General features: G+C 33.4%; 1 protein-coding gene across 1 annotated transcript; it reads right to left on the reverse strand.

Moving 5' to 3' along the window:
• Positions 1–9,284: 9,284 nt before the first annotated feature.
• Positions 9,285–10,918, reverse strand: LOC121125989 (peptidyl-prolyl cis-trans isomerase FKBP8). Its single transcript, XM_040721265.2, has one exon. It carries the CDS (start codon positions 10,748–10,750, stop codon positions 9,698–9,700), a length of 1,053 nt encoding a protein of 350 aa, XP_040577199.1. The 5' UTR covers positions 10,751–10,918; the 3' UTR covers positions 9,285–9,697.
• Positions 10,919–13,606: the final 2,688 nt, after the last annotated feature.

Consider the following 13,606-nt stretch of genomic DNA (forward strand, 5'->3'; position numbering starts at 1 on the left):
TTTTCATTCTCATTGCTTCTCTGTGGGACAATTTTTATGATTAATTAATGTAAATATTTTAGCTATAAATATACCAATTTATATTAAATATGACAAAAAAACCACATCATTATATATTTTAAATACAGCTCGATGCTTCATAGACGTATTTAATTCAATGAAAGGGTTCATAAAAACATTTTGTTGATAGATTTTGAGAATAGTCCGTCGAATAATACAAATGTAATCCACATTCATTTTTTGAGAGTAATCGTTCTAAATTGTTTTTGTGTTGACGGGCCACAATTGTTCTCCCCTTCAACAAATAAACAAAAATGTGTTTGTTTTTTTAATTGCACAATAGAAGCTAGAAATGCTTAGTGATGCTGATTGGGAGCCTTCTTGGGTGTGTTAAAAAAGAAACCGAAAATCAAATTGGTAACCCTGGCAATTTGAATAATGTTTTGGAGGAGATCCGTTACAATGTGCTCTGATAATGGAGGAGGACATTGGCAAGAATTACTCCAATGTCAATCCTCAATACTACCCTGAACCCAAAAAAGACTTGCAAATATACTCTGCAGCAAATCCTCGAGATTAATCTCCATCTTTTAAGAGCATAGACGAATGTTCAATCAGGTTTTGAATATAATTGAATATAGGAGCCGAAAGGAAGTTCACTACTCAAAAGTTAAATAATGATGACGACAGCTATGGAAAAGGAAATTCATTCTTCATATTAGCAATTTTTTTTTTAAACAGACCAGATAAAAAAATACACAACAACACCTTACATCACTAGTTGTCACTTCTCTTGACCAGTGATATTAATCATGAGTATTTTGAGCATGTCAAAAAGAAACTTAAAAATATAATTATATGCAGTGTACCTCATGTATTTAGGGAAGACACTACGGAATACTACAGAACTTCTAAAATCCTTGGAGGCATAAAGGAATAAAGCGCGAGGAAATAAAGGTGACATAAGGACTTTATTAAAAGAGTTAACACTACACACTGATTGTAAAAACGATGTACACATAGAAAATATTAATCCAAAGTAAATACATAAAGTAACGCAAATAAAACCGGGACAAGGATCCCGTCTAGATCTATGTACTAAACATAATAATAATAGCAACAAATCTATGTCCTTTATGAGCAAACGTAAATGTGCAATGCGGTCTTATATGGTTTCAGCTGCGGGTAGTAGAAAGGGAACTTTATTTCTTAGAAGTTTAATAACAATGATAACAGCTTAGAACTAGAAGAGGGACTTGGTAGTGCGCCAAACCTTCCTCTAAAATAAAATTGAGCTACGTATCACAATTTGTTTCAAAGTTATGGTTGATTATACATTTTTTACGTTTTTGTGTTGCCTTGACCTCTCAAAATGTGACCATATATAATCTTCGTACCAAGTTCGATCAAAATGAATCTGTAAATTTTGGCTTAATCCCAGTGACTAACAAACACACAGAGGCAAAAACATACCTTCCCTTCAACTTTGTTGATGGATGTAAAAATAAGAAATTCTTATTCAACGTTCTAAACACTATTTAGAAGAATGATTAGTAATTTGTAATCAGGTTAGTAACTTGAAATAATTGATAAAAAAAAACACATCCAAGTTCCATTATTATAAATGCTACTAAAATTATAAAGGCGATGATGGCACGATTAAAATAAAGGAAGTCGACGACCATTCCGGATTACAAGAAACCGGTTTCAAGAAAAACCACGGCCACTGCAAAATCATTTCCGATCATAAATTACTTTTCATATCTATTGTTATTGAAGAATGATTTTAATGTCTACGCATTCCCTTTTCTTAAAAAGACAAACAAAAAATAAATGGATATCCTCGCAAATGTTTACATGGCAGTTTATGTATAAGTGTCCTTCACATATTGATGATTTTCCATTAGAAGGCTTCATTTTCTTACGTAACGACATTAATATACTTGATAGTTTAATACCGAGTGGCCCATTCAAATCAGAACACTATCAATATTAAAATTCAACAGGATATAATGTATGAATTAAGAATATAATTTCAACACAATTAATACTTAAATAGATCTGCGTCTGAGCTCTCCCAAACAATAATATAGCCATCCTTAGAAGCAATGATAGCTTCCAGGCGGTGATAGAAGGCCTAGCACCCGTGGTGGGTGTAATACAAAGTCATGGCATATCAGTGCTGGCTAAGAGTGGCTTTGAGGGCCTCGGCGTTTCGATGACGGACAGTTGTACGTCCACATATACCTAAAAGGTGTAGTCAAGGGGGTTGGTATCAGGGCAGTAGAGAGGCCAAAAGTGTCAAAAAAAGAGATCAAAAGAGCTCAAAGGACTTATTCAAAAGATTTTTGCAGCAGAGGAAACGGGTTTCTTTCATTTTTTGGTGTCAAAAGTCACGTTTCCACCCTCGCAAGGCCCTTTCCATACACTTTTGAGAAAGCTCTCTGAACAGTCTGTTGTGAGAACTCATGGATGGGCCCTCATGCACTCAAGAGGATTGGCCTAGTGTGTTTTCTTTAACTCCTTCGGGTCCAGTTTGATCTTCTTGACAGAGTTCTTCTACCTCTCCCACATTTCAGACTTGCTGACGGCGTAAATGGTTTTCCTGGAGAACCCCAACTGCTTAGATTGCGCAAAGGGAAATTCGTCGATCATGCTCAAGTGTCATTTTTTCGACTTGTACGTTAACTAGAGAGTTCAGATTTGTTGTGTTTTTTAACTATGTAATTGTGTATGCTTTAATATATCGAAATATGAATTAATTTCAATCACATAACATTTATTAATTAATATATACCGGGTGGTCCAGTATATATTCTACCTAGTTAGGACTAGGAGTATTAGATGGATAAACATGAACGTAAAACAACTTGTTCCACTAATCCCTTTTCTTTTTTTTTTTTTTTGTGTCAAATGACTATTTCTTTTTATGTATTCCACGTCCGGAATGGTTTGAAAATATGATTAGTAAAAAACCATTTTTATAAAAACTTTATTTAATTTATTATCTGTATATGGGTAAAATACAATTTGTGTGTGTGTCCTTTATGGGTGCCCCACGGGGGAATCATATAAGGGGGCTTATTCTATACTCAAACACAATAACTGTTTTTTGGAGCTCAAGGAGACTATGTAGATGGGGTGTTGAGTTATAAAGATCCAAAAAGTTATGAGCAAAAAAGAAAATAGGTGAAAGTTGAACTGTAGTTTTTTTAGGTGTAAAAAAACGCAAGAAGACGATGGAATATAAGATTTGTAGATAAAATAAAGTTTGTAGAAATTTATTTAGGAATTCGTATGTATCAAAATTTGACAGATAAAAATTGGTGTTAGCTGAAATATCTGTCATTTTCTGAATATTTCTTTTCATTTTTTTATCAAACATCTATTTTTAAGAAGAAATGCAACAAAATATTTCTAATATAAGGAACCTTTTAAGACATAACTTAGCAATTTTTTGACAAAATAAATGAAGGACTTTTAATCTTTACTAATTGCATATATGTTGGAATGTTTTTTGACATACTATTATAATGCTCGCCCGCACCAAAGGAGTCTAAACATTAAGAAGAAATAACATTGACCATTGTCAATGTTATTTCCTGCTCCCTCCTTGGCTCGAACAACGCCAGCTCACCCTTTGCTGGTAAAATATAACAACAAAGGATCAAATGTAGCATAAATACAAAATCAAACATTAACAAAATCAACGCCTTACCAGGTACAAACATCATTTCAAATCTCAAAGGTTAGAATCCATAAAAAAGTTGAAAATAACTTTCATGAGTAATAAAACTATCAAATCCAATTTTATTCCTCAGCATTGATATTTGCTTAGTTTTGATGATTTTCTAGGCACAATGAACTTCCACTCTCAATATGGCTACGAATCTAAACTTGTAAAATCCAGATTGTCAATTACTAGAATAAAATAAAGTGGTATATATTATTGTAAATTTGCAAGTAAAGATTGACATATTTCCTGTGATTCTACGTCTAAATAATAGCTCTTCTCAGAGGAGATGGTGCCCAAATATATGCAAGTCTCGGGCTCATAGTCATAAGAAAATGACTCCATATTATCCTTGGCTGAAGATAAAATCCGGAGCGAGGAATAAACTGTGGATGAGATATTGAAGGAATCCTATGACTTGGTGACCATCATGACCCAGATCAAAACTATTTCTTCCCAAGGTAGGGTTGGTAGTACGGATAATGGGTAAGAATCTAGAAATTTGTGTTTCCAGCTTATTGGGAAGGTTTTTCTTTCTAATTCATTTGTCTATTGTATACTCAGAGATGAAAAAAGCTATTATAGAAGGGGGTCCTGCTTTTTACTGTTGTTACCTGAATCGGGGAGAGTATATATGTGTTTATTTACCGTAGGTGTCATCATACTTCTTTTTTTTTTTTTCTCACAATGACATCACAAAGTCAATAATGCCATCAAGTTAAATAATGTTAACTGTAGATTCAGTAAGAACTATTTGTGAAGGATATTTTTATTACCTTAAACAAATTTATACAAACTTAAATTTAATTACTAATCCAATATTTCATTGGAAGTAGATTTTTTTTTTTTTTTTTGCAGAAATTGCAAGGAGGAGCAGGTGTTCTTGATGTAGGTGGGGTCCATCTTGGCCCAGGCCTGGGTGATACTGGCCTTGAGAGCTTTGGTACTGCTGGTGCGTTTTTTGCAAGCCTGCCTCTCAATGTGCGCCCAGATGCTGAAATCCAAGGGGTTCAGGTCGGGGGAAGAGGGGGCCAGAAGTCCTTAGGCCAGAATTCCACATTCTCCTTCAACCACTTCTGGGTGTTCTTGGCTGTGTGTGTGGGTGCCCCATCCCGATATGGTCTTTAACTTTTATTTACGCAACATTTACGTGAAAAGTCTCTGACACCTCGAAAAAAGCCATCGAAGGTACCGGTCAAGACTTTCGGGACACCCGGTATATATATTTGTAAAGTACTGATTTTATCTTTTGATGAGTATAAATAGTTTTATATTCTATGTATAAACCAGAGTAGGTTTTTATTTTACTAAGAATATAGATGTTCCTATAAATAAGCCTTGTCTTATTCCTCCACGCCTTTCCTTCTCCTCATTTCTCCCGTTCGTCATGGATCCCTCTTCCTGATAAATAACTGGTAACTCGGCAACCTTCGTCAATACGCAACATTTTAATTCAATCAATCAATAGTCAGAATATTGATTAGGGAAAGATAAGCAGAAAAGTCGACAGATAATAACATAATACACTTTATATTTTTGTGTTAGTGAGATACTGCCGTGCAGTAGAACTATACCGATTAATCCGCAGTCTGATTTTTTGAAAATATTCAGCAAATTATTTTGATATAAAATTTAGATTATAAGATTATTTTCACTCCATTACTTTTATGATTATACGACAAAAATGGATTGATTAGGTGGAGTGGACCTCCAGCCCAACCGACGACCCAGATAAGTGTATATACAGTTAGAGTAATATATGGCCCGCCAACACAAAATCAAGCTAGAATGATTGGGTGTGCCACCAATTGCACGTCTTAAAATAAAAAAGAGGATATTCACAAAAAAAAAAAAAAGAATGACAAATTGACAAATTTTATTTGAAATGCCATATCGGGACACATATAAGTTCTTAAGAAGCTTGTTGATAATCATTCATAAGTGCTAACCGTTTATCGTTACAAAAATGTTTCATCAACAATAAACGAATTCTAAAAACTGAACGATAAACCCCACAAAAATACACTTTTAAATAGTTCATTGTTGGTCTAGAACTAGCAGGTGCACCCGCCATTGCCTGGAGCTATTAGGTGCCAAAGAAACATACTAATTTGCTTTAATAATATCGAATATAACACCCCCAAGAAATCCTTGGTGTTAACCTCCGTTTTTCATGAGCAGACTTACACGTAGCTACTCATTTAAAAATGAAGGAAGATTTATATGACACTTGTCATACAAATAATAATTAAACATTCTTTCCTCATGAATAAAAAAAATAATATGATTTGATTAGCCAGGGAGTACTTTAGCTGACTGTGTTACATCATCCATCATCTAAATTCACTTTTATTTTCTTACATTGAATGTGAAAGTACTTCCCGCTTTTTTTTCTTTCTAATATGATTTTAAATAAACGCCTGCGAGATTTCATTTATTTTATACAGTGCTCCCTGTATGTTACACTAGTTTTTATTTCTTTATACTGTATTAGCATTCGAGTCAGAGATCACTATATACAGTGCATCTGCTGACGTATTTTCATACATACAGGCTGCAGTTTTACAATTATAAATTTTCGAGACCAGGACATAAGCCTTTTTATTTCTTAAATTTGTGAGATATTTAATAATCAATTTATATACAAACGTAGGAACCCTCCATGAACCTAATCATTCGATTCAACCACACTCAGCCTCAACCACGGCCTCCAACATGGTGCATACCTTGATCAGGGGATCTGTATTCATATTGTTCACAGCCTCAAAAATGGAGGCTCATAGAGAAGCCAAATTGTTGTGAGCACGCCTGTTGGATTCCCTCTCCAAGACACCCTACACGAAATAGTCCAAAGGATTGCAGTCCGGGGAACTAGGGGGCCGCATTTCCTTAGACCAGAACGTCTCCAAATTTCCCGAAAGGCAATTTTGTACGCAGATCGATCTGCCTTCTTCCTTGCTGGTGTTCCCATCCCTCCGGACTCCTTGAACTTCTTTGCAACTTTGTACACCATGGCAGAGGACAACTTGAGAAATTCGATGATCTCTTTAGGCTCACGGCTTGCACGGAGGGTGACAATGATCGCTTCACAACGGTCGTCCGCGAAGGACATTTTAATACTTCGCAAACAGTAATTATACAAAATTGTCTGTTGAATCTGATAAACAGGGTTTTAAAGCTGTACGACTAAGGGTTTCCAAGAAAAACGGGTTTAAAAATTTCTTAATTGTAAAATCGCACCCTGTACATACATGAATTACTTTATGCTCGCTAGATGGCTCTAAAGTTGAATTGAAATTACTTTTTAAATACTTTTTCACTATAATTAGCCATATTTTTTGTAAAATAATAAATGTTTCACTCAAATTGTATCAACTCACTTATAACTCAAATTTTATAATATGGTCATATTATGAAATGCCCGTATTCCCTTAATGGAATATCCTTCTAGATTAAATGAAGCAAGAGTTAATGTTATTAAAAAACTCAGGAGTGGTACTAGTTCAAATCTTAATTTAGTTCAAATTTCATGAAGTTCATCACTTTATCTCGATAAAATTAATTTTCGCTGACATAAATGAATCTTAATTAATTCTTTGGAAATACTTTACAAGGCTCAAAATATTAATTATTTAGGTATTGTAAGGACTTGTTTCCAGCCCTGAAGTTACAGGACGTGTATGAATAACTTTACGGAAGGGCCATGATAATATATTTCACTCAAAATTACAGGGTATTAATAAGAATAATTTTCTCCCATTCTTACCTCTGTGCAAAAAAAAAAAAATGTATATTTTATGAGAATAAATTTAGTTAAACTCACTCATTCAAATCACTAAGGCAGGGGCCATCAAAAGGCATGTTAGGGCTGATAAGACACTTGACCCTCTGTTTTAAAAGATGTTGGAAATTTGTCGATATACTATGATTGCGTTTTATTTTTCTGAAAGTTATTTAAAAAGTGAATGATTTAGTGCGCTAAACGAATTCGAAAAAAATGAACGATTAAAAAAGGTAAAGAACAAGACAATAAGTCTGGTTTTAATCTATAGATAAAGTTCTTGTGTATCTTAACTCGTCCCAAAAATTAGAGTGGGAATCCTATAAGTGACTCAAATAAAATGTCTTTGAAATTTTTGGATGTATATAAGAAGTTAGATTAATAAATTGGGATTTTCTTATTTTCATCAAGATAATTTTTATGCTGACGCAAGACATAATCTGTATTTTTTTTTTTTTTTTTGTATGATTAATACCCTTAATGTCATGTAATCGATTTTCGAATTCGATTTAGTATAATTTCATTTCTTTTAAAATGGAAAAAAATAATTAATATGTATTGAATGAAATATTGGATTTAGATTAAACGTTATCTCATCATGTAATAAAGATACTTTTTCACTGACGTCATAAATTAAGTCATTCATAATTGAAGATGAAGGCATCCTGTGGGCTCATAGTTACTATTTTTAATACATAAAATGTAAATATTGATGAAACATCATCAAATGGCTTTAATATCAAAAAACAGATTACATCTGCATTGAATACTAAAAGATAACAATGATAAACATTGATATTTGAATAAAGTAATGTTGCTCGGTACTTTAGCCTTAAGGCCTTTTTGCCTCAAGGATATTTCACCTAAATATATCAGTATATGAGGTTATTGTTTATTTTTTTGGATGAAATTGATGCTCCAATTGCATTTTTAATCAAAAAATGTAATATTTATTAATATAAATTCATTAAATGTTTGTTTTCTGTTGGAGTAATAATGAAATTATGCTCCTGTCTCATAGTATGCCTGTTCGTCAATCCGTTAGTCTTTTATAGTATGAATAGTCCATCAAGTCTAAAAATAATTAATAACTGAGAAGTGATGAGCACTTTTTCCATTCGAATTGTTGCCGTATGAATATATTTTTGTTTTTCTTATTATACGAATTTTATTACTTACTTTGTCTCTTGATCGAATAACTTACGATAGTGAGATTTTGTAGGTGAATACATTGAAATTTTGAGGCATACTTCTTTTATTTTTCCAACAGAAAACAAGCATTTAATGCGTTCTATAGTAATACACATAACGTATGTACTTTAATTAACAAAATTTAAACATCGGCTTTAACAAATAATAAACAATAATTATCCTTAAATATTTATATACTAAGACGAAATGGTTCAAGGTAAAATATTTTAAGGAGAAAGTACTTATCGCCCAAAGTATACGTACTGGAAATCCCTAAAAGTTGTCAGATTTGATATATACATATATTTACTAATTAGGGTATGGAGTTTAAGCTATTTTATTTGTTGATCTCATTTTTAAATCGAATTATTCACTATTTTCCTTAATATTAATAAATGTGAGGTTTAATTGTAATAGAACTTGGTGGCTTAAGTCCCCAAAAAGAACGTGAAAAGAATCTATTGTAGATTAGTTTCTTTACTAATATGTTAAAAAAAATATTTTTCTCTCAAGCCTTCTAACATTAAAAATTCCCAAGAATTTAATTAAATAGGAATGGATGGACTAATGCAATTAAGGTTTATTTTTTACATAAACGATTTTAATTATACTTTCTGTCTTTTGGTTAAATTCCTAAATATTTATTAAGTAATATAATTGGAAATTGATTACTACAAAACAAAACAAAAAAAAGTGTCATTTCGGGATTTCCAATTCTGCATAGGATATAATATTGTGATTAAAATGCTACTGATTTAACATAAACAATATTACACTTTGTAAAATTAATAATCAAGGATAGAGGTAACAAATTGTTCAGAGACTAACCAACACAACATTAAAAAATATATTTCCATTACATGATTGTATAATGAAAACATGACAAACTTTTTTCATAGGTCGAATTTTCTTGTGATACTAGAAATACGAAATGCAAGGATATTGGTACTATTTAAAAAAAAGAAAAAAAATCCATATAAAAAACCATAAAATCACAGAACATATTGATTAACAACGAAGGAAGTAATCCCTACAATAACACTGAATCCACCAAAGTAAACCAGACCAGACTTTAAATTCGCCCTATTAAAAAATCTAGAGCGCGACTTTAACAGCTCTTCCTCGTATTTGTCTAATCCCAGCATTTTCTTAGAGAGCCTTTCCTCGTGGATACGAGACTTTTTCCGGTTTTCCAATAACTTATTCAACTCGCTTTTAGCCACAGTGTTTCTTGTATAGAGTCGAGTCACTCTTCTCAAGAGACCAATGGCCTCCGATTCCCGCCCCTGTTGAAGAAATACTTTAGATTTACGGAAAAGAGCTTTTTCATTATTCGGATCCAGTCTGAGGACTTGATTCAGAGTGGCAAGAGAGGACTCCCAAGAGTTATTTTTCATTTGTGCCTGAGCTAAATTGTTAAGAGCATTGATTCTTTCCTTAATGAGTAATTGGAGAGGTAGAGGAAGGGTGTGTCTCTCAATGGGGACCTCAATATCAATTTCTGCATCGTCTAAAATCTGAGAGGCCTTCCGATAACCAAAGATAGCCATTTGATACTCCCCACGGTTGTACCAAAAGGTACCACGCTCCTTTTTACGTGCTCCTAGGGCCATTCGCTCTTCGAGGGGAAGGTCTAGATTTGGAGGAGGCACAACGGAGTCAATCAAGTGGAGTTTCAGTTGAAGAGTAGCTTTGGGCGGAACAGGAGGCGAGTCAAGTCCCTGATCCCCATACATAAAATCAGACTCGGTGATCACTTCTACAACTTCGTTGACGTTCATGATAGGTAAAATGTAGTCTAAGGCTTTGGGTGCCTCAAACTCGGCGAGTCGAAACGTCAGGGTCTCTTCCGGGATCACCTCCACTCCTAAATGCGTCCCAGATATGACCACCTTCACTTCATCTCCAGGCTCTGGTTTAGTGTCCGGAGTACCTTCGCTGAGTATTCGCTTCTTGAGTCGACCGGTTCCGAGGATGTCTTCCCATCCCTCAGGATCAGGAGTTTCTGGGGATTCCTCAACGACTTCAGGGCTACGTTCCTCCATTTTTTATTTGATAATTAATAAATCTATTACTAGAGTCAAGTAGAGTAGATATTTCCCCGACTTTGGATGTACCGTGGTCTCCTTTTACCTTCCCAGGAATACGAATGCACAGATGACTGATGCGCGATGATGAATCTACTAATGAAAATTATGTTTTCTCTTCTTTTCTTTTCTTTTCCTTTTTTTTTCTTTTGTCGCTACCCTTATTTTTTACAAGGAAATAATATTTCTCACTTCTCGAAACCTCCACTTTCCGCAGAAGAATATGACGATGGTCTGAATGGTTTCCAAATTAACAAAGATACAATACATTGTTTCTCATTCTTACTTTTTAATATAGTCTCCTTGTAACTCAACACAATTCAGCAATGCTTCCCTCTCTGTGGTCTGTCCAAATAGAACTAGGCGTTTTTCTATGCAAAGTAATTGTTCACAAGACACCTTTTCTTTATTACCTCTATTACTCCGAGTTGGATTGACTTTGACGCTCAAATTTTAACAAAACAAGCTTTTATGTATATACTATGATTTGAATCTAAATAAAGTTACACTTGGAACAACAAATATGTTATAACAGCTCGATACTCGATTTCCATTTTCACTCAAACCAAGGTTAATAGAAATACTCAAACGACTGTAGCATTACAATTTAAAGTCCAAAATGTCTGAAACTTTGGTAAGTAACTGTCAACAGATACTAGATGGAACAAATGGGACTAGCTTTTATTTAAGAAGGTTGGTATCTTCACGTTGATGTCGGAAACTTTTCAGACCACCCTCGTAATATAGTATTCCCCCTTCCCCCCTTCTAATTAACATCTCCTCCGGCTTCAATGACACTGCCATCAGTGTTGTTGATGTCAGTCATTTTAGGGACCTAAATAACCAAGTTTTATAATAATGAAACCCCTTTTCATGAATATTAAGGAAAATATTGACCAATTGGATGTCAAAATGAGAACAACAAATAAAAAGATTTAAATCTTTGTCCTCTATTGTGAATTCTCCACAAGCCTGTCTCTAATGTATAAAAAAGTATTTGGAAGGGGGAAGTTTAAAAAACGAGCGATAAAATCGATTTTTATTAAAAAGAAATCAATCCTATATGTAAAAAATAAGTGATCTCCTTAAATCGTGGGCCTGGAATATTAGCCCACTGCCCCCCGATAACCCGCTATTATTCATGTATCTATTTGAAGAAAATAAAGACCCCATTCTTCTCTTTTCTTGATCCCTAACGTGTTTGATTCAAGGGAACCCCCAAAAATTAAAGATTATTTGGGCTGAAGATACAATAAAATTGGGAACATTTATATTTTGTAATAATTATTTCTTTTTTAAAATATATTTGCGATAGGATAAAGGTGGAAGAGGGTCGATAGGAAAGGGTGTCTTTAGTGATTTCAGAAGCTCAGTATCTAAGGATGAGTATAAACAGTAAAAATCCTTTAAATATACACGGAACATTTTAAAACCTCATAACCTACTCATTTTTAAAAATCCCTGAAGCAAAGTTTCCATAGAAATTTTCCATCCCCTTGTAATTGACTTCAGTCCAGTAGCACCCTGAGTCAACTTTTAATGGGGGGAGGGGGAACATGTGTAAGGGTCACGAATTAACAACATTTCGTGTACAATTTTATTTATTATTTAAAAATGGGTCGCCATTTTTGTTTTGTTCTTAGTCTCAATATTATTTTATTTTTAGTCTTAATATTTATTTTATATTTGATTTTAAAGCTAATTTTACGTTTTGTTAGAATCATTATGTCTTTGATTCAAAAGGAGCAAGTAAAAAAACAATATGATTCGGTTTAGTTTGGATATAAGTTGATTATCAAATTTAAAACAATCTTGAACAAAAATCTAAACTTCTAATAAAGGAACAATACATTTACCCCCGCCCCTTCCCCCCGGAAAACTACTTTAGACCCTATTTTATAATTACGCACTTGAAATTAGCTAGAAAGAAATCTGTGGCCTCCAATTATACTAGATAAAAAGAATGAACTTTTTCCAAGCTCTGATTGTTACTGAATGAAAACATAACAACCTATTTAAGTATTTGATTTTATTTGATTTTTTGGTATTTCGCCACATTTAAGGAGTTTATTGGTGAATCAAAACATTGGATCTTCACAGGTTAACAAAATTTGGGATAATTCAGTTTGATTTTCAACGTTAAAATAATACATATATTAAAATTAGATATAATGAAACAGAGGCGTCCGAGCAGGATTTTATTTTTTGGGGGAGGGCTTTTTTTTTCCACAGTGAATGACCCTTTTTTTAGAAAAGAAATCCCAAAATATTTTTTTTACACGATGAACCCTTTTTTTTAGAAGAAAGACCTTAATTTTTTTTTTACTTCTTTAGGGGACCTTATTTTTTTTTTGATAGAAGCAGTTTTTTAAATTTTCTCCATTTTGGGGGCTACATCCTCTCCAGCCCCCCCCCCCTCCTGCGGATGCCCCTGTAAAATTAGCTTATTATTATTTTATTTTTTCAAAAGGTTGTTAAAAGATTGGGTCTTTGGTCGTATGGTTGCTATATATTGTAATAGTAAAATACTGGGGGTAGTCAGGGGCGTCCGCAGAATTATATTAGGGGGGGGGATGGATTTTTTTAATAACTTTCAAAAGTTGAAATTTTCCATCTGCTACATAATAACCCCTTTATGTACGCTCAATGCTACATAAAAAAAACCCTGCGAAATGTCATTAATATATAATGACTACATTGTTATTTCTTATATCAAAATATGTAAATGGTGCATATAAGGAAGCACTATATTTACGCTCGATTCTATATGCACACGCCTACAGTATTTCATTAATACGAATCGTGTTAATTTTT

Source organism: Lepeophtheirus salmonis, chromosome 11 (genome assembly GCF_016086655.4).
Source record: "Lepeophtheirus salmonis chromosome 11, UVic_Lsal_1.4, whole genome shotgun sequence".
In the NCBI taxonomy this organism is placed as follows: domain Eukaryota; kingdom Metazoa; phylum Arthropoda; class Copepoda; order Siphonostomatoida; family Caligidae; genus Lepeophtheirus; species Lepeophtheirus salmonis.